Source organism: Saccopteryx leptura, chromosome 6 (genome assembly GCF_036850995.1).
Source record: "Saccopteryx leptura isolate mSacLep1 chromosome 6, mSacLep1_pri_phased_curated, whole genome shotgun sequence".
NCBI lineage: Eukaryota > Metazoa > Chordata > Mammalia > Chiroptera > Emballonuridae > Saccopteryx > Saccopteryx leptura.
The window spans coordinates 86,552,925-86,578,566 of NC_089508.1; the positions used below are offsets into that span (position 1 = coordinate 86,552,925).

General features: G+C 43.4%; 1 protein-coding gene across 2 annotated transcripts in view; it reads left to right on the forward strand.

Moving 5' to 3' along the window:
* SCG5 (secretogranin V) overlaps window positions 1-25,642 on the forward strand; it is a 57,499-nt gene that overhangs the window by 28,805 nt on the left and 3,052 nt on the right. Inside the window, exons 2-4 of one of the 2 annotated variants that reach the window (XM_066342006.1) lie at window positions 12,409-12,558; window positions 16,297-16,409; window positions 23,972-24,025. In XM_066342006.1, coding sequence (XP_066198103.1) covers window positions 12,409-12,558; window positions 16,297-16,409; window positions 23,972-24,025 — 317 coding nt within the window. The remainder of the gene's footprint in view (window positions 1-12,408; window positions 12,559-16,296; window positions 16,410-23,971; window positions 24,026-25,642) is intronic. The other variant, XM_066342007.1, reaches the window with a different exon arrangement.

The window sequence follows — 25,642 nt, forward strand, 5'->3', positions numbered from 1 at the left end:
ATCAACTCGTTGTTCCTCTTAGTTTTACCATTGATTGCTTTTCATATGTGCCCTGACTGGGCCTGAACCGGCCACGGTGGGGGTCGAGCCAGTGCCCTTGGGATCAAACAGCACCCTCAGGCTCGGGCCGGTGACCGTGGCACTCCGGACGACACTGTCCACTGCACCACTGGCCAGGGCCAATTATTTTTTCAACAGTAGTTGATACCTCAGCTTAAGCTCTACTCTAACTTCCATGTAAGTCGTCATTTCAGCAAGAATCATAGAATCAAGTTTTTAAAAGTCTCCAAATGGTCCTTAACCTCAGTACAAAAGCAGACTTGGCCCCCATACAAACTGCCAAGTGGAGGTTTCATTTCGGGCAGCAAATAAAGTTATATGAAGGGGCTGAAAGTGCTGTTGCAAATTACCTATTAAAATGACTTTTTCAAAACCTACAAAATTCACAGCCGTCCTAACAACACCTCATTTTCAAATTAATGTATTTTATTTTAATTCAGGGTTTTGTGTGGATGTGTTGCGGAGGGGCTGGGTTTGTGGTGGCTGCAGAAAAATTAGTTAAATTCACAGAATAAAATGTGAACTTTTGCAAATGAGTAAACAGCCAAAACAAACACCACTTTGGGGGGGAAAATACACATTTTCTTCTTTTGAAAAAGCAAGCAATGCCTAAGCAAAATACCTTAAAAATGAACTAAAAAGCTTTTTCTAAAATAAACAACTCTGCTTGTGATCCTAAATTGGGACCATATGTAGATGGGAAAGTACAAATGCAGTTCCTCCACTCTGAGCCTCTGCCTTCACTGTTTGCGTGCCTCCGAGTCGATGATGATAATGCTGCCTCTGGTCCCGAAGGAGCCTGAGTTTTTCAGATCCTCGTATGAGGGGGGAAGCAGAAGAAAGAGAAGGAATGAAAACAAATGCCTTTCAAGACAAAATATCTGAACAATGAGTTTTATTTTGCTTCTCTGCCAGCGGGCTCAACTCAATTCAGATCTCTCCTGCACTTATAGGACAGGGCCAGCAAAGCGTGGTGCGTTTGCTGATGGTGCAGGCCACGCGGGAAAGTCCCTGTGAGGGGCCAAGCTGCACTCGGAACCTGAGGCTGGCCCTCGCAAACCATCTGGACCAGCCCGCTGACCTGGGGCAAATCAATGAATAAGCCAATTCAGCATAGATAGAATCATGCCTTTGTTTTTCTCCATTACCAAATGCTGTGTGCTTTGGGGTCACTTGTCATGGGTTTGGAGAATGTGGATATTGCAACACAAGTCCTCACCATGCTAAACAGCTTCCACTACATTCTGTTACTAGGGAGGAGGGGAGTTGAGGCTGTAACATCCATCTCTAATTATCAGCGACCATATGCTCACTTTCTCACTCTAGGACACGTATTTCTCTGTCCCCACAGCACTCCTGGTCTCTTCCACTGAACTGGCACAGACGTCACATGTGTGTTCACATGGATGTGTTTTGTGCCCTGTCTCTGGACGGCAGGCCCTTGAGAGAGGGATTATGCCACCTGGGTGAGGATGGGGGCTGCCTGCCCCAAAACAAATGAGTAAGATGAGTCCAAATATTGATCTGATTATTTTATTTTACATTGAGAAGGAGGCACCACTGCTCATAAAAAGCTCAACTAGTGTGAGCCTGTTGCTCACTGCCCCAAACACGGGACTGTGAGCCCCAGAATTAAAATACATGAGATCGTTCATTTGGGCTCTGTTAATTGTACTGTTAGGAAAAGCTAATTGGGTAATAAAAGCAGCTAACATTTATGGAGTGCTTACTACATATGTCCCAGGCACTGAGCTGAGCATTTTACATATAATCTTATCCGATTCTCCCACAAGCATACCATCTCCAAGTTAAAGAGAAGGAAATTGAGGTGCAAGGAGACTGTGATGTTATCAGATGTGCGGCGGAATGCAGACCGGAATCCAGGCCCTTACCAACAGGAAGCTCTAAGGGAGTCTGTGTCTGGAAGGTTATGCCTCATCTGTGGGTCTTCAGTGAATGGAAACTGGTTGCTTTTCATAACCATGTTTGGATTTTGGGACCCTCATTTCTCATCAGAAATCATGTCAGGAAGGGTCTTAATCACAGAGTTGATTTGGAGGGTAGGCACAGACAGAAACTACCCTGCATTGTTTTTATTTCTCCTTTTTAAGTTTGTTCAAATGACTCAGGATGACAGAAGCAGACACACGGATACGAGCCATCTGAAACTTTTACGTCCCACACTTAATGATGGTCATTTCTCCCTGGTGTCCCCGCCTCCCCCCGGGAAGGGCTAGTTTGTTGGTCTCTCCCTGCCTCTGTGCCCCAGGGCAGACTGTAACGCACGGGGACACTGCACGCTGCACTGAGAAGCGGCCGAGGCATGGATTGTGCAGCCGGTGGCAGATTAGTCCTTCGATTTTTGAAAATCGATTGCACTTGTAGAAGTGTGTCTGCCTCAAGCCGTAGAGAAAAAACAAAACTTTTGGAGCCAAGCAGACCCTTTTTCAGTCAGGCTGTCAGGATTTCCTGGGACTTGGGGTTTCTCACAGTCCCCTCGTGTCCACCCAGGCGCTGCAGGCTGCCCGCGTCCTGCCTACCCCCCTCCTGTCCCGTCCCTGCTCTGCGGCCTCTGAGGCAGAGGGCACACACCCCTGCCCCCCGCGGCTCCCCACTCTGTCCGGTTCCCTCAGGTGCTCTCCCCTCGTGCCCTCCGCTGTCTGCTGTCAGGACTTTGGGGAGAAGCCCCAAGGCTGGCAGTCTCGGTTAGAACAGCCTCTCTGAGCGCTTCAGTCTCCAGACCACTAACAAAAGAGAAACTGGCCACTGCTTTCTAAATGATGTATCACCGTGCTGGGGAACGAAGGCCCAGACCACAGTGTATTTTTAGCGGCGGCTGTTTGTGGTAACATAAGTGAAAGCTGCTGGATCCCTTCCCTTCAGCTGAATGGCTGGCATTCAGGCGAGTGTGCCCACTCCCTGCCAGACGCTCCTCACGGAACTCCCTCTTTATGAGGTGGGTGACTGGCTCCCTGGCACCGGGCTGCCCTGCCACAATTCTCCTTTATTGCCCAGCCCTGATGCCCAGCTGCATGGTTCCCTGGGCAGCCCCGGCGGGGCCAAGGGCAGGGTGGGGTGCGGATGAGACCACTGGCTGTGAGCGTGTCCTGGGCTCACCGGCCTGTGAGGCAGAGTCTGCAGGGCAGGGGTTGTGTCTGGATGCTCGAAACCAGCGATTTTCAGCCCGTGTGCCGCAAGAATGTTTAAAACACGCAATACCTGACTATTTTGTCAGGGGCACTAACCCCTGTTCCCTTAATTTGTCAAATAAAAAAAATGACAGCAGCCAACCTAACAATAGCTGTCTGGTGTGAATGAATCAAAATTGTATTTGTTTTTTGTCAGATCGGCAAAAAATATAATTTATTTTTTGGTGTGCTGCAGAGTTTTAGTCAGTAGGTTATCTGTGTCATGAGATGAAAAAGTTGAAAATCAATGATCTAAACCTGGTATGAGGCTGGCCCGGAGACATGAAGGAGCCACAGGGGCAAGGACCACGGCTGGCTCCATCGCTGCGTCGTTCCCATCCCACCGTGCCCGGGAACGTCACTGACACTGTGAGCCTTCTGAGTGACTAGGAAATATGAGGGGCCCCTAGCACTCTGACAGCCCATTCTGCCAACATCGCTCTGGAGGTAGCTCACCTGATGGCTGGAAGATGGGAGCCCACTGCAGAGGGCCTAGATGGGTTCCCTCGGCTCCCCTGGTGCCGTGGTGCAAGGGAAACAGTGCAAGGGAAACAGCTGGGATCCGGGTCTCACCAAGCTGCTGAGTAGCTTTAGACAAGTAATGCAATCCCAGGGTTCACTTCCCACTTAAAACCGTGAGTAGTAATTCTTGTCCTGTTGACCTCATTGACACATTTTTATTTTTGAGAGAGAGGAAGAGAGAGAGAGAGAGAAGCATCAAATTGTTGTTCCACATAGTTGTGCATCCATTAATTGCTTCTCATACGTGCCCTGACTGGGGTTCAAATGCAACCTTGGGATCTAGCCAGCACCCTTGAGATTCAGCCGGCTATCTTGACATCAAGCCGGTGACCCCAGTCTTGAACCGGTGACAGACAATTCTCTATCCACTGCACCACTGGCCAGGGCTGAAGTATTTTTAATAAGGTTATAAAAGTACTTTAAAACTTTGGAAACCACAGTATTACAAAAAGGAGGGAAGTGGTGCTGGCCCCATTTATTTTTTTCATTCCTAAACAACCTTAACTTCTATCAAAAATGTCTCCACCAACCCTAGCTGGAAGGGGCTCTTGTATCACCCATCATAAAGAACATCCCTTGTACTGTGAGCACTCACCTTCATGAGGCATGTATTTACCTCCAATTCCCACAGAATTAGTTTGAATGAGACAGGTATATGGGATCCTTTTTTTTTGCAAAATGTGAGGGAGTGCCTCTTTAAGTAAAACTTTAAATAAAAGGACTTCAACTGTAGTGATAGCTCCCTTATCTGAAACCTCAAGTGGTATTGACTTTTTGCATAAGCTTTCTTTTTATTTACTTATTAAAGTAATTGGGGGTCACATTAGTTAATAAAATTATGTAGGTTTTAACCATTGGTATAGTGCATTGTATTTGACCACCTTTATCCATCACTGTCCCCCACCCCCCTTCTTTCTGGTAACCACCATATTGTTTTGTCGTCCGTGTTTATGAGCTTTTGTTTGTCTTGTTTGTTCATTTCTTGCTTTCTGTTTTATATATATATCCCACGTGTGAATGAAATCATACTGTTTTTAATTTTTTCTGACTTATTCCACTTAGCATGACATTCTCAAGATCTACCCATGTTATCATAAATGTCACTATATCATTATTTCTTACGGCTGAGTAGTATTCCATTGAATATATGTACCACATCTTATTTATCCAATCCGCTATCGAGGGACCTTTGGTTGTTTCCATGTCTTGGCCACTGTGAGTAATGCTGCAGTGAACATGGGGTGCATGTGTCTTTGCATACCAGTGTTTTTGAGTGTTTGGGGGTAGATACCCAGTAGAAGGATTGCTGGGTCGTATGGTAATTCTATTCTTAAGTTTCTGAGGAATCTCCATACTGTTTTCCATTGTGGATTTACCAGGTTGCATTCCCACCAGCAGTGAATGAGGGTTCCTTTTTCTCTACAACCTCTCCAACATGTATTATTACTTGTCTTGTTGATAATAGCCATTCTGACAGGTGTGTGGTAGTTTTAAAAAGCCTCTCAGCAGCTGCACTGGGATGTCACAAACTGTGAACCCACATGGTCACCGCAATTTCTCTCTCAGAGCTAGTTTGATCTTGTTTTATATATGATACAAGTAAGCCTGGCTCTCCATTTTCCAGCCCCTTGCTACTGAAAGTGTAGTTCATGAACCAACAGCAGAAGCATCACCCAGGAGCTTGTTAGAAATGCAGAGTCTCAGGCCCCAGCCTCACCTGCTGACTCAGAATCTGCATTATGACAAGACCCGCGCAAGAATGATGCATTCAGTAAAGCAAATTAGAAGACGAGACTTGCGCTCTCAATTTATTTATGTCTGTGCTGTACTTTATTGTGGAAAAGATTTGGGATGACTAGTACTAATAACTTACGAAGGGGGAAGAGACATAGAACTATAAAAGCTATAGCAGCTGGGATCATTTAATATGGTTGTATCACTGTGTGCATTTTAATGCTCTGTGAGAACACACTGTTATAACTCTATTAAGAAGAGGTAAAGTCATATTCCAAAGCTGCTGTTTATTTACCTAAAAATCATAGCAACACAATTTTCTTTAATGTGGTTTTAAGTACATGAATGTTGTTGTTTAAGGGGATGTGTCAGTAGTCTGCACACTATATGGAAAACCCTGCTCTCCAGTAAAGAAATAAGTGAGATGTTCATTCTTGAATTGGAAGCTTTATTTAGGAGAAACGAATGACATCAAGATAAGATTTTATATCAGAGATTTAGTCTACAACTAAACAACTAAAAATCCCAACCGGTACAACAAAAAGCCCACAATTGTTTAGAGCCAGGTAAAATTTTTGGGGTCAGTATGTATTCAATTTCATATTTTCTTTTATTAAATATTGAAAACTGATCTTCAAAGGCAATAAGGTTAACGAAAAAAGGTAGATTTGAAACTAAAAGGAGTTTTTAATTGACCAGAAAAGTTAATGCCCTTTTCTGAATAGAGGAGTGCTGGAAGTACTGAGCCCCACGGGCTGTCCCCGGGAGCTCGCTGGGAGCTGCCACGCTGAGATCTGAAGGCTCCGTGAGCAGGCAAGCCTGGAGCTGAGGTTGACCAGGTGGCTAACTGGAAGCAAGTTCAATCACTCAGATGAATTGTCATGCAGAGGAGGGAGAATCCAGGCACAAAGCAGGGGATAGGAACACAGGAAGGAGCTGAAAGCTGTTGAAGAAAAACCCCAAGATGTAGAAAAGAGTCTCAGCAGATTTCTAGGAAGTGTTCCAACATAGTCCAAGCAAGAGATTTAAGGGCCCTAACCGAGATCAGACCCACCCAGGTCTCCGTCCCCTCCCTCCCTCCTTTTCCTGCATTGCCTCTGAACGTGACAACTGACTGGCACGTTATTGCCAGAACAGTGCAAAGAAAACCCACTAGTAATTTGCTATCTGGAGCTTAGAAATAAACAGCTGCCTGGTACCAATTTTATTATATAAAGCAAATTTATATAAACAGAACGGGGCTTAAAACTTATTTGGCAAGAATTAAATATTTTCTGTTTATTCTAGCAACATTTGTGGAGTGCTATGGCTGTGATAGAAACAGAAATAAAGCACCATCACAGGGTAGAATTAATGAATTGCCTAACATACTGTAATTATAAACCTGTAGTGAAAAGTTCTGCCTTTACCAATGGCATTATTTGCCCAAATCAGAGAGACCTGGGAGAGACCTCAGGGTCGCTCGACTCATTTCTCCCTTGTGCACTGTTTGAAATCTCTAATATTTTTACTCATGTTGTGACTACCCTACCCCTAATCCTTGTCTCTTTACCCCCAAGTTTCACTAGTAGCCTCTTAGCAGGCATTCCTAACTTTCCTCCAACCTACATTTGCATAGTGATTTCCAGAAGAAGATTTGAAGACATTGGTTTCGGAGCAGGAGCATGGGGATTTAAAAAGAAAAACTCCACAAGTCATCCTGATGTGCACCCTTAAGTGGGAACAGAGGCTTTAAACTGTTGCTAAGTTAATGTGCTACATAAAATATCCAATTACTACATCACTCTCCTGCTCAGGGAGCTTCGATTGCTCTTTATCACTATATAAATCCATCTTTTCTGCTTGGCGTTGGCCTTCTACCCGCCCACTGAGCTCCTCCCCTGCTCCAGCCATGCTCATCGCCGGTGCTCAGACATTCCGTGCTCATGCCAACCTCTGTGCCCTCAGTTGTAATTTTTCCTTTGCTACCTGTAAGCATGGATCCTGTCTTTCATGATGCAACTCAAGTGTCACTTCATGCATGGAAGTCTCCCTGGCAGGTTCCTTGTTTCTTGAATCTGTACATCAGTTACAGTCTGCCATAATGAATTGTATCAGAGAGTATGTCATATCACATACCATTGGCTTATTCTGTTATTCTTAAATATCCAATGAGAAGAAAGAATCAACCAGAGAGCAGGAACCACGTCTTTCACATTTACGGCGGTGTATCTTCTAAGGCACCTACTATAATCATCGGCAGGTTGCTTCTTGCAGGAAACCCTCCATGTCTTAGATCTGGGTAAGATGTTTCTCCTCTACGTATCTGTGACATCCTGCTGTATCCCAGTTACATTATAAGTGTGTCACAACTCTGCATTTTAAGCGTTTGTTTCTTTGTGTATATCTTCTAGACTGAACACGGAGAGCAATGCCCACATTAAGCTGACTCATCATTTACCCTCTGACACATAGTCCGTGTCTTGATATATGCTCAATATATAATATATTGTTTAGACTTACAAAAAAATTAATGATTTAAAAATGTGTTTGGTTGAGACTGAGACAAATGGACCAAACACCATCTATAGCATCACAACAACTTGGTTGACTTGGCTTCAGCAAATCTAAATAGTACAATGAATCAGATAACAAGCATTTAGTTATACACTCAACTGTATGAGTTTCTGATATATAATTGATAATGAGCTTATCAATTTATTATAATTATCAAATTTTTTTCTAGATATAGTTTTTTTCTTTGTCTATAAAATTCAAGGTCCTGGACAGTGTAGGACATTTGTTTCTTCTGCATGTCTCCCACAGTTCCTACTTCAGTGAGTGTTTCTTGACTGCGTGTCATAAAATGTAGTTTTTAAAGAGCCTGTGTTATACTGTATCTGCCTGGTGCTAAACATCTGTTGCTTCCTAACAAGTGCTGCATTCATGTTAATGGCACTGGTGCACAGAGGTAAACAGAGCCTTGGCAGGCCTTCCATAAAGGAAACTGTGTTTGCTTCCTTCATTAATTACTAATGGAGCATTAAGACGTGTATTCTCCTTTGAGCCAAGTTGGATAATTCCTGGCATTTAAAGCTAGGGTGCTTTCAAAAGTTGAGACATGTGCTGACCCACCAGAGAGCATGCCCTATGGCAGACGCAGTGGTGGCTGTATTGCCAAGACTGCACAAAGCTTCAAATAAATCAGTGCCAGGTGCACTGATTTGTCTGTTCAACCTCTTGCAGGTCTTGGGTAAATGTGGGATAATAAATAGGAATCACCAGAATATCTCTGTATGAGATATTCTAGACACCACTGTACGAGTCAGGCAAACCATCAGAAAGATACAGAAATGTTAAAAAGAAAAGGATGAGCAAAGATTTGCCAAACACAAAACAACAGGTTGAGAGTGCAACACTAATAAGAGAAATATGAAAGAAAATATAAATTGTCAATTTTTACTTAGCAGCCAATTCATAACAGTTACAATGAAAATTTTGTACTCTGGGCCATGTTTACCAGCATAGCATCAAAATGCTGAAATGAAAACAGTAACAAATAAAAGAGATTGGCAGACACTTATTGGTAGATAAGTGTAGGTTGGTAGATACTTACTGGCAGATATTGGTAGATTTTAACATATAGATATCAGGACATGATAATTTAAACATAACATGAATAAGGACAGAAAAGAGTATAATTAAGAATGTTGAGTAATTGGATTTATTTAGACATGTATGAACTCTATAAAATACATGGCATATTAAATATTCACATGAGAAATTTACAAAAATATATTTTATTAAGAGATTTTTTTATTGATTTTAGAAAGAGGAGAAAGAGAGAAAAAAGGGAGAGAGGAGAAGCAGGAAGTTTCAACTTGTAGTAGTTGCTTCTCGTATGAGCCTTAACTGGGCCAAACCTGGGGTTCCAAATCAGGACCTCAACATTCCAGGTCAAAGCTTTATCCACTGTGCCATCACAGGGCAGGCAAAAATATCTTTTTTTAAATACAGAAAATTTCCAGGCTACTTACTTCCTCTCATCACAAAGCGATGAGATATAACAATGTCAATGTAAATAAAACAACCCAGCCACGTAGTGCTGTTTATATTTGGGAGCTAGAGGAATCTGGAATTAAAGGAGGTAAGATTATCCTTTTAAGGATAAACTTTAGTCACACATAATAAATTAAGACAGGGTGACACAAAGTCACTTCAAAGATAATACAATTTCCAGGACACTAAGATCCAACCATGATCCTATTAAGCACATTAACATTTCCAAAGAAAAATCTGTGTCAATCCAAAGTGGACTTGGTTCAGCCAAAAAGAAGGGAAAAAAAAGCAAATGTCAGAGAAGCAAGTGTCAGAGGCTCCCCGGGGCCGTGCTCACATGCACGCACGCACGCACACTGCTCACGCCGCTCACGCCGGAAGAAGGGGGCCTGAGCCAGTTGCTAGAACTGCATAAAATGACAGAGTGGCAAGACCATCCTTCTCATAGAGGTGGAAGGATAGGATGTTAGCCTCATTTTGGTTCTAATTTCATGCACAACTCTTAATCTTGATTTGATCCTTTGTGTACAGGTCTGTGTACAGGGTGATGATGTATTCAGGGAGCTGGGAATGTAGGTCCTCTGTCCCAATAAAGTAAATAAATAAGAATTCACTTCAAGAAATGAAACTGCTCCTGTGTTGGAAAGGTAAGATTCCTGCATGAGTGCAAGAAAAGGAGTCCAGAAATTGATGTGCAGGTAAAGCAAGGTACACAATGTATGGTTTTTTTTTTTATTATTTCCTGCTGTGCCTTGGTGTTCAGAGCAGGTTTGGCTATATATGGGGCACTTAAATATTTGTTGAAGGGATGAAATATATGGAAAGGACAGAGTTACTTAACAAATTCTGGTGGGATAATTAGTTAAGTATCTTACATGCACTGAAACACAAAGCATATGGATAACAGAATTAATTTTAAAAATAGAAAAACAAAAAGAAATATCCAAATGTTGGTAGTATTTCTGAAGGGACAACAATTTTGTAAGCTTAGAAGGATGAGAAGAAATCACAAAGGAGAGTAATAGCAACAAATCTGACTACATAAATATTGAAAACTTATGTTAACAAAATACTATAATAATATTCAGAATTCAAAGTCAGACAACATGGGGAAATATTTTCAGGATAGGTGACACTCAATGGCCTGACACCTTTATTATGGAAAATGTTCATACAAGTTTATAATAGAAACACCAAAATTCCAAGGGTATGAACAGGCAATACACTAAAAAGAAATTAAAACTAATAAGTAAGCACATGGAAAAATATTTGACTGACCCGCTCATCAAAGACATTCAAAATAAAATAGAAATTATTCTAAAAGCCTTTTAAATTAGCAAGGAAAACATACAAATTGTTTTTATAAAACCTAATGCTGGTAAGGGTGTTGTAAAAGGGATATTCTCATATTCTGTTGACAATACTTTATAAATTGGTAGTACCTCCTTTTTGGGAGAGCACTGTGGTAATATAATATAAGGAGCCATAAAAATATTTATAGACTTTGATGTAATAATTTAACTTGTGGGAATATATTCTGAGGAAAATTAGCCCAAAATATGGAAAAAAATCAAATGCTTAAGAGTAAATTGGGAAACACTAAATATCCCACAGAGGGGAATGACTGCTATGCCTGGGAAGAGTCACTGGGTAGGAAACTCCATTGCTATTTATGATTATGGGAATAGAGGCCATGCATCCATGTGGGAAGATGCTTGTGTTTTAATATTAAGTAACAAAATGAATAAACATTTATGAATAAAAAGCTATGCAGATGAGAAAGATTAAAGTAAATAGACTAAATTTGAAGTGGTTGATCTAGAATGGCAGCAGGGCCTTGGCCAGTTAGCTCAGCTGGTTAGAGTGTTATCCCAATGCATATACCCCAAGGTTGTGGGTTCGATTCCTGACCAGGGCACATGTAAGAATAAACCAGTGAATGTATAAATAAGTAGAACAACAGATCAATGTTTCTCTCTCTTTTCTTTCTTCTCTCTTAAAGAAAATCAATAAATAAAAAAGAGAAATTAGAAAAATTAGTCAAGCAATTAAAAATAAAAAAGTCCCTGACTGGGTAGCTCAGCTGGTTAGAGTTTCATCTTGATATACCAATGTGTGGGTTTGCCTGATGAGGCGGTGGCACAGTGGACAGAGCATCAGACTGGGATGCAGAGGACCCAGGTTCGAGACCCCAAGGTCGCCAGCTTGAGCACGGGCTCATCTGGTTTGAGCAAAGCTCACCAGCTTGGACCCAAGATCGCTGGCTTGAGCAAGGGGTTACTCAGTCTGCTGAAGGCCCGCAGTCAAGGCACATATGAGAAAGCAATCAATTAACAACCAATGTGCAGATTCAATCCCGGTCAGGGCAATTAAAGAGAGAGCGAGAGAAAGACCCTAGAATGGTAAGAGGATAGTGACTTTTTTCTTTACCCATCTTTTTATGGGTATGTGTGGTCATTCAGCCTGTTATCACCTTTCTCTTCCCACACCCCTTCTCTCCCAGCCCACAAGCTCCAGGCCCAGCTTCCAAAGCCCTGCCCATCGGAGTCAGGGTCACTCAAGTTCTAACTGGTCCAAGTCATTATCAGTTGAATGAAACTCTCCCTTTTCTATGCTCCTATAATGCTGTGTTGAAATTTCTATTATAGCACATGTATAACGTACTTTGTGTGGAAATGATATATGCATAGTATATGTCTGTTTCCACAGCTAAATTTTTAAAATTTAAAAATTTTCATGGAGGCAGAAATTGTTTGATTCTTTTTCTCTCTTCCTGCATAGAGCACAGTGCATCCCATGCCTGAAGAAATATTTGTTGAGATGAATTTAATAGCACTGAAAGGAACTACTTCTGATTTCCTGGCAGGTGGAGCTCATGAAGGTCTGCAGCACTTGGGTCCTTTTGGCAACATCCCAAACATTGTGGCAGAGTTGACTGGTGACAACATTCCCAAGGACTTCAGTGAGGATCAGGGTTACCCAGACCCTCCAAATCCTTGTCCTGTTGGGAAAACAGGTAATGGACATGCCCTTTGGTTCGCATGTATGGCAGGAGCTTTGGGAGGAAATTTAAAATTCTCTAACATCAGCTACAAATATTATTAGAAACATATTTCTAGTACAGTGAGCATTCATGTACTTATAAGTGGATTGGAGAGGGACATTTATTCTAGAATACATTCTTTGGTGAGTTCTGGTATTCAGATATACCCTTGCCGAGGCTTTACCTTCTGTCTGTCTCCCCCTTTGGAAGTAGGAATAGATGCTCTTTTCTGTAGGGAGAATTCCCCCCCCCCCTTCTTTTATTTTATAACTGCTGCCCATTTTTAGTGTCGTTGGAACTAGTTATTCAGTTTGTGGATTACCCATGCCCATTTGTTTTTCTTACTTCTCTTGACAATTGACATTTCAACCATGTCTCAACTAGGTAACATCTATCCTGAAAGGTTTCCTTAAGGGTCAGGAGGTGGCATGGCAGAGGAAAAGGGTCCAGTAAGATAAGAAGTTGGCTAAGGAAAAAGTTTGAAATTTTCCTTGCTACTTGTGTATTCTTCCCACTTCCTTACTTCCTAATGCCAATTGAATGAATAGTGAGTGGGCTACAATTATTGGGCTTTGAGCAGCTTACCTTGGTGGTTAAGAGTAGTGGCTCTAGACTCAGACTACCTGAATTCAAACCCAAGGTCAGAATATGTGACCTTGAACAAGTTAATTAACTACAGTGCACTTTAGTTTCTTCATTTGCAAAATGGAGATTGTTGTAAGAATTAAATGAAATTATCCATGTTAAGCACTTGAGGTAGCACCTAGCACAGAGTAAAGGCTCATTAAATGGCACCCGGATTATAATTAGCTTTGTCACTAATAAGCACTGCCTCTTTCTCCTTGGATTCATGCTAACTTTTAGCACCCAAGTGGTCTTTTTCCCCAGGCTTAATAATAGTAGTTGGTACGTATTTTTACTTTACATATATGGAAACTAAAGCTTGGAAAGCAACATGGCCAAGGTTATCTATGTAGCAAGTAGACTCAATCTTAGGTCTACCTGATTCAGCACCATGCGCTCAACCACCGTGCCAAATTGCCTTGCTCTGAAACTTATGACAGCATTGGGCCCTTAGCTTTTTGTAAGCACAATGCAGGTTCTGTCTGGAAGACACTCTGTCTGAAAGATATTCTTCTTTTCATTTAGGGTGAGGTCTTTATTTTTCATGGGGCACAGAGCCTCCATCCTGCAATGGAACAACCAAAGTAGTTGGATGTGGCAAGCCAATGTGAAAACCTGAGTCACTGCACAGAGCTGATCACTTCTGCCACATTTCACTTGCTGTAGAGGTTTGGATGGGTAGGAAGAAAGACCAGTTTAGAGTTTGAAGTCCAACAGTCCCCGTGGGGATGTGGTTAAGTAGACTAGATATAGTGCAGTGGTTCTTAAAGTATGGTTCCAGGACCTGCAGCATTAACATTACCTGCAAACTTGTTGGGAATGCAAGCTGACCTACTGAATCATAACTCAGGGTAGGAGCCAACAATCTGTATATTAACTTGCCTGCCAAGTGACTGTGGTGCAAACTAAAGTTTGAGAACTACCGTTAACAGAAGAATGGAAAGAGAAGCAGTTAGAGCCAAGAGATCTGAGTTCTGGTCTTTACTACAGTAGTCACTTTACTTCCCAGGACCTCGGTCTCTTCATCTGTTAAAATGAAGACACAGTCAGTGCCTTTAAAAAACATGCATTGTGGGTTATCCCGATAATAGAAAAATACAGATGTAATGAAGCACTTAGGCTATCTGAGACATCGCTGTGAGGTGGGCTGACAGAGTTGGATAAAAACCCAACTCCCAGACCTTTTCTTGTCACAATTTATTTGTCTTTTCCTTTGTTATCTTCCCACTAAGCTGACATAGTTCTCAGTCTTTGTTCTACCATAATTTGCATTCTAAAAAGGAAATCACTTGTAGATGAGGTCATTATTTGTAAGAAATTGCTTTAGATATGCCTTGCTGACAACCAAGACACCACCCAGTTGAGCAATCCAAGAATAAAACCTTGACTTCCCCCTCCAATGCCATGTTCCCCTCGGAATCACAGCCCCCTCCCGCTGGAGAGAGCAGCAGAACTCAGAGACCATGGTGGGGGAAGACATGAGTTCTAGGGCACGTTGTCACCAGAGATGCCTTTGACTCTCAGAACGGGGCTTTGTTTGTACCTGGCAGTCTGGACCCCCGAGCTACTTGAGAAGCAATTGCTGAAAGGCTGTGAGGCCGCCCTGTGCGAGCTGCCAGAATTCACACCCTTTGCTCTCCTCTTACTCTACGTTCATTGCTGTGGATGCAGCAGTTTGGTAAATAGTTTAGTGAAAAGTGGGGAGCCACAACAGAGCCATGTAAAGGATTCGTTCAGAATGCTTGACTTTGCACGGGCTTCACGCTGCAAGCTGAGAGACGGCTGCCTAAAGCTGGGGAAGGCAGCAGGGCTGTCTCTGGGCACTGGACCACCTGGCTGATTGTATTTATCCCTTTCAGCATTGACTTTGATGGCTCATTATCCCTGTGAAAAGGGACTCTTCCTTCCCCTAGCCCTGCACAAAATCCGCAATCCTTCCCCTCTTCCCTTATTTAAACTGTTGTCTACTGAGACAGAAATGACTCATTTTTAGAGCATGGTGTCTAGTAACGATAGAGTTTAGGTAACAGCAGCGGCAAAGAGAGATAATCTTTCTTGGGTTTGAGTGGAAGACATGCTTTATTTCAAAGTGCAGTGATAGTATACACTGTCATTTAAAGAGAGATGGTGGGCGAGGAAGTAAAACAAAGAACAAACCTGGCGGGTGCCGGTGCTTACTATGTGACCATCTATTTCTCATGGCAGCCCTGTAAGGTCAGTATAGGGGTGTTCCCATCTCACAGATGAATGAATGGACTTAGAGACACCAAGTTAACTTTTCGAAGGAACTAAACCTACCTGCCTCTTAGAAGCCAGAATTTGAACCCTGAGCTCTGGTCTGAGCTCAGAGTTTACCCCATTACTTCCGTACCATACAACCTCAAGTACTGTCTAGTGATTGTTGTTGTTCTTGCACAACGTTCTCCAAGAGCTGATTGTTGCTAAGGAGCTCACCCAAGGGAAAGCGGAGTGAGTCATGTGCGATGGAACTTAAGGAAATACTTGCTGTTATAACAGATAAAAATTGTAGTGGTATAACACAAGAAGACTTGTGTTCTCACTCGTGTGAAGTCCTGCCAGAGGTGGGAGAGGGTGCAGTGGGGGCGGGAGGTTCAGCAACTCAGACTGCCATCTTTTATCTTTACACTTGACATCCACAGTTGTCAAGCATAAAGATACACAGTTGTTGGCCGCATGGAGCAAGCGGAACAACGAGGCGGGTGTGAGACAGGGAGTGGGGGTCATTTAGCAGGTTTGGATGGGTTAGGCCTGGAAGGTGGAATACCTCACTTCTGCCCACGTCCATTGGCTCATGTACACAGCGCCACCCGATTGCGTAGCACAGCTGGGAAATTGGCTGTGGCGGAGGGGGACGGAGAAGTGGGTTTGATGGGTAGCCAACCAGTCTCAGCTCAGGTAGAAGGACAAGTGAGAGTTTGGGAGGGACAAATCCCAAAGGGAAGTGACTTAGAGGGACTGATGAGAATATAGTCTGACTTTTGCATGTCTAGTTGTTTTTATTAAATTAACTCTTAGAATAATGATAAATGCCTTGGCTGTCCCTCAAAAGCCTTTTGCTGTTTGCAGTAGATGACGGATGTCTAGAAAACACTCCGGACACAGCAGAGTTCAGTCGAGAATTCCAACTGCACCAGCACCTTTATGATCCAGAACATGACTACCCGGGCTTGGGCAAGTGGGTAAGTCCAGTCTTAATCACCAGTGGGTTTTATACTCTGCTTCCCTGCACGTGCTGATGGCGGAGGTGAGCGGTACGGGTGCAGAGAGAGCAGAAAAACTGCTCAGTAGCTGAGTTTTTATAAATCTCTGCTTGAGAAGGACTTTAGGAATTACAAGTCCAAACCATACTCCAGGCCACAATGTACCAGCCCATTTAAGGAAGCGATGACCCGAACCCATCTCTTCAGCTCTGATCTGCAGAGGCTTCTACTTTGATCTGCCCCACCGTCTGCATCATAATACACCCTAACATCCCACCAGGGTTTCATGCAGTTCTTATAGGAAGTATGTGATTTGTTTTTAAAGGTTACTGAGAAAATTTGCAAATTTTTGTCTCTAGACTAAAGGTAATGACCTCTGCAGACCTAGGGAAAACAGTGCCAGAAGCTTAGAAACAGTTGTATGTTTCTAAGAGAGAGAAAAAAGAATCTGAAATGTGCAGCCGTGAACTTGCTGTCAATACCAAGCAAGAATCTATAATTGCCAGTTAAGGAAATTGTTTTTAAGCACTTGGAAAGAGAAGTCATGACCATCTGGCACAGGTTTGCTAACAACAAGTTTTGTCAGACTAATTGTATTCTACTTGCCAGCACTGTTCGTTGACTTGCCAGCCTGATGAGGGAGATGAAGTGAGCGTGGTGCACTTGGACTTCAGCAAAGCGTTTGATGAGATCTTTCATGATCCCCTATTGGAAACAGTGCAGAGGCACAGCCCGGGCAAAAGAACAGCCCCCAAAAGGAGCTCGTTAAACAGTCCACATCAATAGGGACAGAGATCTCACATGGCATCCTGCATGTCCACATTTTTATAAATGTTTGCAATAAAAAAAATATATAGAACGTGTACTTATCAGATTCTCAAAGGATGACACAAAGTTGGAAGGGCCAGTATGGAATGACAGAGTTGGGATTCAAGATGGTCGTAACAGGCTAGAACAACGAGCCAAATAAGATCCCAGCTGAACAGGAATGTGGCTATGTTCCTGTGTTTGGGCCGATGTGATTGAATGCGGAAGCCATGTGAGAAAAGTGGAAAAAGACGAGGAGTGTTAATTTGCCTATTAGTAGATAGTCATTACATCAGTGGACTGAGTGAATGAGTGGATATTCGGCACTGCCTAAGCCCTTCTAAAGCCATCAATCCCATTTCAGCTCATTACTGGCATCTAACCTTGCTTCCGACTTTACTAAGAATTTTGTAGTCTCAGGACTAACTTCTCTTCCTTCCTTTTACACTGTGTTAGAGAGAGATGTCCGTTCTCACTGATGACCGTTTTCAGTTTTTTCATCTTCTGCTTTAACATTGCCACTGAGTTGCTTCAATAGGCAACCTTCAACATGCACCCAGTTCCTGTCTTAAAACAACAAAGCAACAACACCCCCCCCCAAATTAATCTTGCTTCCTCCAATATGTGTTATTCTATTTTTCTTTTTTTCATAAGCAGCTCTGTTGGGGAGAATTGGTGTGGGGAGCCATGTTGAAGCCTACTAGTAGAATTTGAGTATGTTGAATTAAATTGGCAAACATCCATAGGTTCTTGCATAGGAGACTAGAATCACAAAAGGGCTCTATTAAGGAACTTACTCTGGTGGTAGAAGGGACTATAGGCAGGAAAAAATATAGGAAGTAATTCCTGCTGTGGAGGCTAGGAACATAGTGAGTTCAGGTGAATCTCACCAACATGTTGAGAATCTAACATTTAAAAGGAGGCCAGGGACTGACTAGAACTAGTATGTGGCATAAATATAGCATGAGGGGAAAAGATTTATGTCAGGTTTATATGAAGTGGATGGTATGAACTTTCCCTCTGAGGGAATCTTAAAAAGAAAGGAGAAGAGGAGAGAGGGAAGTGGGAAAGAAAGAAGGGAGCAGAGAGGAGGGAAGAGTACAAGATCACAGAGGATCCCAGAAGAATCCACAAGAGACGGGCAGAAGTATTGCCAAACGGAAGCCAGGGGCAGGTTCAGCAAAGATCAAGTATCTATCCGAGGCCTGCTTTGTTTTAGGCACTGTGCCAGGCGCTCAGTGTGCAGTGGTCATGAAGACATGGTCCTGGTCTTCATAGAGTTTGCGGTTTTTGGGGCGAGAAGAACTGCGTGAACACAGAATGCACCACACCTAGCACTGTTCAGCAGGGTGTTTCAGCTCTGCCATGAGCACGGGGAATGGTTCCCAGGAAGGACGGAGCATAGGGTAGAGGGAGATCCGGGACTGAGGGCTCACGTGACCCATTGTCCAGCAGCCATTGAGGAAGTCAGAGCTGCTCTAAAGGGCAGCACTGAGGTGTCAGGTGAGAAGGTACCCTGCATAATTGGCAGGCTGGAAATGAGTCTGGCTGACGGAGGGCAGAGATCCCAGGTGGGGAAGCAGGAGAAAGGGAGGCTTCTCTCTTGCCAACTTTCCTGGCCTCTTCTTAATAAACTTTTACAGATTTCTCTCACCAAGTTGCACTCAGTCTCAGCACTCCAGTAAGGGGCCAGCCACCATCCTTCATCTTCTTTGCATCCTTCTTTAAATACCAGTTTGTTTTCTGTCATTGCTATTCTTTGTCTGCATCAGAGCTCAAGCATAGAAGTTAGGACTATATGAAAATGGAAGTGCTTTTTACAAATCAGTGATCACGGACCAATGCTCACACATCTTTTATCATCTATAATTATATGTTATGTTTGTTTAAACTTAAGTTTTCTTCATTTATTTTCTCATTACCACCTAGCAGTAAAACCTGGTTTGCTTGATCTTCATATGGAAGTGTGAATTAGGTATGTCTTGCTTTTTTTTTTTTTTTTTTTTTTTTTTTAAGTGAGAGGAGGGGAGATAGACAGACTCCTACATGCTCCTGACCAGGATGGATCTGGCAACCCCCATCTGGGGCAGATGCTCAAATCAACTGAGCTATTTTTAATGCTTTAGAGTGATGCTTGGACCAACTCAAGTGCCCAGGGTGATGCTCAAATCAATCGAGTCACTGATTGCAGAAGGGGAAGAGAGAGAAGGGGGGGAGAAGCAGATGGTTGCTTTTCTCGTGTGCCCTGACGGGTGATTGAACCTGGGATGTTCATAAGCTGGGCCGATACTCTATCCACTGAGCAAACCGGCAGGGCCATGTTTTTCTTTTTTTTTTTTTTTAGATTTTATTTATTCATTAGAGAGACAGGAGAGAGAGAGAGAGAGATAGAGAGAGAGAGAGAGAAGGGGAGGAGCAGGAAGCATCAACTCCCATATGTGCCTTGACCAGGCAAGCCCAGGGTTTCAAACCCACGGCCTCAGTGTTCCAGGTCGATGCCTTATCTACTGCGCCACCACAGGTCAGGCCATGTTTTGCTTTTCTAAGTTGAGATCCACAAGTCTTCCTCAGTGTTATCTATAGAATGATGGCCTCAAGCTTGTCTTAAGTTCAGCCATCCTTTAAGTTAACAGAGTAATTATCTTTCATGTGAAACTGCATTCAAGACCCTGATTCTTTATTTACTAATAACATAGCCCCGTTTTTGACATTCGCTGGAGTTAAGCTGAGTCTTTAGCAGTGATTCATATATACTGCACACAAAAATTAGGGGATATTTTATCGCTTCATCCCCTAATATTTGTGAGCAGTATATAAGTATTAATGTCTGTCTTGTTTCCTGTATTTTTATCTTTGTTATTGTATCAAGACAAATTTATTAAATGCACATTGTATGCCTTCCAGATCTGTTAGGTGATTGGAATACAGAGATGAATAATAATTGTTTTTTATAATACACTAATAGATAATAATATTTACTGAGCACATACTATACACCAGTCACTATGTTAAATACTTCACATGAATTATCTCATTCAATGTGCCCATCCCTATCACCCTCACTTTACAGATGAGAAAATCCAGGCTTAGGGACTTTGAATAGGCTGCCCAATATGACAGAGCTGATGACTGGCAGAGCTGGGATTTGAACCAAACGGACTCCAGGAGTTCTTTAAAAAGTGGATGAATTCCTTACCTCTTCCATTGTTCTTCTCTCAGCATGTGTCCTGCACAGTGATCCTGTGGAGTCCTGTCTAGGCCTGGCTGCCTTCCAGGCCATGTGTGTGCCCACAGCACTGGGTGGCTGTGGCCAAAGGCTGGCTTCTGGGGATGCCAGTCACTCTCCCCCTCCCACGTTCCTCACACAGTGTGACTCAGGGAAAAGCTGTCTGGACAACAAATACTTCTCTTTTGCAATGCTTATCACATCTTTTCATGAGCAGCTTGGGCAATTAGGGGCTCTTCCTTAACCTGAAGCAGGTGATCCTGGCCGGAGCCTGAGCCAGGGGAGGAATGGGAGACAAGGACCCTCTCTGCACTTCTGTGCTGTTCAGGACCTCATCATAACTGAAGAGTCAAACGCTCTTCCTTTGGTATTTGTCTCATTTCTCCATTAGATCACACTGGAGATAACCTTTCTATTATGTTCTTTGTTTTACATCAGAAGGTATGTGATGCCAGGTTGTCCCAGAGTTGGTGGAAACCTAGTTAAAGTGTGTCTGCCAGTTTTTTCCAGTGTGCAATTCCATTTTTCCTTTGGAAATTAATAATTGATCTGTGGGAGATACTCTGAGACTGTCTAAATATTCTGTCTCCATTAAACTTTTAACCAACACTTTTAGTATCCATTGATGATCCTCTCCAGAATCAGTGATAACTATGGTCTTTTCAGTGGTGGCTTTCTTACTCTATTATTCTTTATGCGTTTGTTGCTTGGCACTCTAAGCAAGAGTTACCCCCTTTATCCATCTCTCTCTCTCTCCCTCCCTCCCTCCCTTTCTTCCTCCCTCCTTCCCTCTCCCTCCCTTCCTTCCTTCCTTCCTTCCTTCCTTCCTTCCTTCCTTCCTTCCTTCCTTCCTTCCTTCCTTTCTTCCTTCCTTCCTTCCTTCCTTCCTTCCTTCCTTCCATTTACTTAAAATTTTGTTTATCTAAACAATATCCATATGGATTTATCAATGCCTGTTACTTATTTTGGTGTTCAAACTGTCCTAGATTTAGCCAGTGGGAGTCTGTGCAAACTTGCTTTTCTTTCTCGTTGACATGTCCCATCATTTTCTAAGCACTTCCTAAGTTTCTGGCCTAATTAGACAATCCAACTTTATACAGCCTTGTGTTTTCCCTGCCCTAGACCTGGAATCAGACATTTCTCCAAGAAACTTCCCTGGATCCACTTAGGAGTGGAATTTGAAACCAACATCTAGGCAATTGTTCAAAATCTCGATGGCACGACGGAAAGCCGTCTTTATGAACTCAAACCTGCTACTCACATGGGGAGCAGGCTCCCCACTCACCTCCCTACGCCCCATCCACAAGGAATGGGTGTCAGGAGCGGGGGCTGCTTTCCTCGTGGACTTCTTTTACCCACATTATACCTGCCAGTCCCTGCCTTTAAATCCATACAAAGCAGGGATCATCGCAATGCCCCAGCCAATTTCATGCGGAGGTGGGACAGCATCATCCTGCTAATCCTGACCCGAGCCTTTAGGGAAACCCAGGGACCATCTTCGAGAGGAAGACTTGTCAGACCTTTGGCACTTCCTTTTGAATGAAGGCTTTTATGGACACAGTTTGACCTATGGTCTTCTAAACGAGAGTAACTAAAATTATGCCGCCTCTACCCTGCTGGCAGCACAGTGGAACTCCACCATGGCTGACCGGCTGTCCCACTCCGGGTTCCAGCTCTCAGTCCCTGTGCGCTCACTCCCTCCTGCCGAGGCAGCAGGACATAGAGGTGCCCGTGAAGAAGCTCCTCCCCCTCCCCCAGCCCACTCCCCCAGCTCCGGCACAAGCCCCAGGACATTCTCTGTGCATCGGGAATTGTTACATCCACCCCAGAAAGGCAACTACAGATGACAGGACTCACTCCTGAGTGAATGATCTGCACGTGCACCCCTTCTTCATATATATGTATGTGTATAAATATATGTATGTATGTATACTTTCAATTAAGAACATTGGTTTATAACATATGTAAGTGTCAGGGTATAACATTATAATTCAATATTGTATCCACTATAGCAAGTTCGCCACCCAAAGTCTAGTTTCCATTCGTCATCATATAATTAACCCCCCCCCTTTTACCCATTTGCCCTCCCCCCACCCCCTTCCTCTCTGTTCACCACCAATCTGTTGTCTGCCTCTGAGTTTGCTTTTGTTTTGTTGTTTTTAGGGTCCCCCCCCCCATATTCCACATATAAGTAAAATCATATGGTATTAGTCTTTCTCTGTCTGACTTATTTCATTTAGCGTAATACCCTCGAGGTCCATCCATATTGTCACAAATGGCCGGACTTCATCTGATATTAACGCAATCGGTCCCCCCAGCGAGCGTGAGACAGGCCTGGCCAGTCCCGGCCTCCTGCCAGCGTAGGCTCCTACCCTCCCTGGTGCGCTTCCCGGCACAGTGGAGGTTGGGCGAGAGATACACATTGTGAACTGCAATTGCGCGTGAGGTAGGTTTTAATGAACATGAAAATTACAAAGCTCAGTCTTGGCAGTTGTCATTTTCATTTCCAAATCTACCATAAAAAGAAAAAAAAACCTTTCTATCCAGACAGTTTAGAGGATACAAGTGCTGTGTAAACTTGTTTCTTACCAAAATCCTGTCATCTCCTTTTTTTTTTTTTTAAATCAATGTCAGGGATACTGTATTTAGAATAAGATGAATCACCTTTTTAGTACATTATTTCCCTTCTGATTAAAAATCAAATTAAAACAACGACTCCAGTAAGGCCCCCGAGTTCCCCTACTCCAGTTGTGCCTCCAGGTTACGTGTCTGTCATCCGTGGGCTCAGCAGCAGCGAAATCTGCTGTGCATGTGTCTGATACTCCAGACTCATTGAAGTCCCCTATGTGTTTGAAATGCAGCAATATGTGGAAACACTTATACAAACTGTGGAAACAGATCCCGTTTTTTTCCCCCCAACATAACTTTCCTTCTGCCAAGAGGTTTTTTGGAAGTTTTTAAAAGGTTCACTCTATTAAAACTGTTATAGACCAAATGGTTTTCCGATTATCTTGACTGGGTGCACTGACTTGAGCCATAGGAGGAAAGGCTGCAGACGTCCGAGGGCTTCATTTATTTACCGAGAGGATTGTTATTAATAGGCAGACGCTACTCTAGAGAACAGTTTATGTGTACAGCTCATATAAAGGGAGTTAGACACCACAGTAAAGTGAGGTAAAATTGTTTGTTTTTAGCTAAGGCTGTTCAAAGTGAGGAGATGGGTTTCCAACGCCTCTTGGGTTTAAGAATGTCGTATTTTCCTGTTTATATGATTGCTGATGACACTGGTGTGCCTCAGGGCATTGCAGGAAATTTTATTCAAAGCTGCCCAACCACCAGCTTTTCCCTTGTGGTTTATCTTTCTGCCACAACATTCCTTTCATCTCCTTTTGTTTCCAAAATATGTGTATGCAAATATCCAGAGGACGCACCAAGTGTTGCTTTTAAAATAGACGATCATCAAATTTGATCCATACTTCTGCATTTGCTGTCTTTCTTCCCACTCTAGAACAAGAAACTCCTGTACGAGAAGATGAAGGGAGGACAGAGACGAAGGCGGAGGGTAACGCGCTGCTGGCTGGGCTGTTGGGATGCCTGGGAGCTTCCTGAGCGGGGCTGGTGACAAGCTGTGACCTTCAGTTGTTGGAACGTAGCAGCGTCCTTTCACACGCAGTCCTGGGAGGGGAGAACAGTGGTTCCCAGTGACGAGGGCCGGGCCCAGAAAGTCTGCCCTTGGTGTCTAGGATGGCTTTCTCTGGCTTTCGCATGTGATTTTTAGTGTAACGCCATTCCATCACCTCTCTCACGGCGTGGGAAATGTGGGGAGTGGGACATGAGGGCGTGTCTTTCCTCAGAGGGTCTGTGGCCACTGCGGGCAACTGCCCACCCAGCTGCATCGGTCATATAAACGCCCAAGACAGGAACGAACGAACGAGGCAGTGATGCAAAATATGCTCCAGGCAATAATCGTGAAGGGATATGAGGACAAGAGATGAGATGAACAAAACTCATTCTTCCTACGTATCTTTTTTTCTTGGCCTGGTCAGATTGATTTAAAAACCAACCAGATCAATTATATTGGTTTGCTGACCTCTGAATTTACTAACCACCCAAGTGCTGCTCAGGGTGGGATTTTGTTCTGGGCACTACAGAGTCTCCTCACGTAAAGCCGATGGTCACATTTGCCTTGGGTTTCTCATGCATGTGATGGCGTCAGGGCTTAATCAGTGAGCGCCGTCCACTCCACTAGCCACTGGTGCCTTCCTACACAGCCGTGACTGGCCACCTGCCATCATTTTCTGGTCAGCAGGAGAAAAAGTTAAAATCCTGCTATTACATAGCAAAGTGCTGCCAGAAAGGAACCATTTTTGTCAAAATATACAAACCACACCATGTACCCGAGGCCACCGACTGATTATTTAGAGTAGCAAGTGCCGGAATCCTGGCAAAAACTGGGGCTCTGGACAGTGGTCACTGTGGCCATGCTGAAAGTTTTGCCGAATCCAGTCACAGAGTGCTGAGGGGGGTGTGGAATTTTTGAACTCTGCATTCATTCTCAGGCCCTTGCAACAAAGAGTCCCAAGCCCCTCTGCTGCCTGACAAAATGCAGAAATCCCAGGGCCCGTTTGCTATGTGAGACACAGTTTTGACGTCTGGAAACAGGTCTTCCTTAGGAGAGTTACCGGGGTTATTAGGGGTTTTTGTCGGGTGATGACAGTTTCCGGTGGCAGATGGTGTCAGGAAGGGTCTGAAGGGTGTTATGTGGTCTTGAGAGAACATCAAGAAATTCTATTTCAGGAGCTCAGAATACCCATAATTTACCAGTAAAATGGTTCGAGTATTTCCCTGTGGCACAACAAGACATTTGGAAAGGACATTTCCAAGTAAGACCAATGATAGACCCACAATGAGTAACTCAGCCTGAAGCTTCAATTGTGTCTACTTCCTGGCCCCCCATTCCCTCCGCCCTGACTTGGGCAATGACTGTGGGTCACGAGTTAGGTTCAGTGATGAGACCAGGCTTACCAAAATCAGAATTCTGGCTAGGACACATGTTATAAAGGTTTTTCTCTGGCCTCAACTTCCTCCTCACAGGATAGACTTAGGATTTGTGAAAATCAGGGTCACTTTGACCCAGAGCTATCAAGTTCTTTCTATTCTCAGGCATCTACAAAGACAG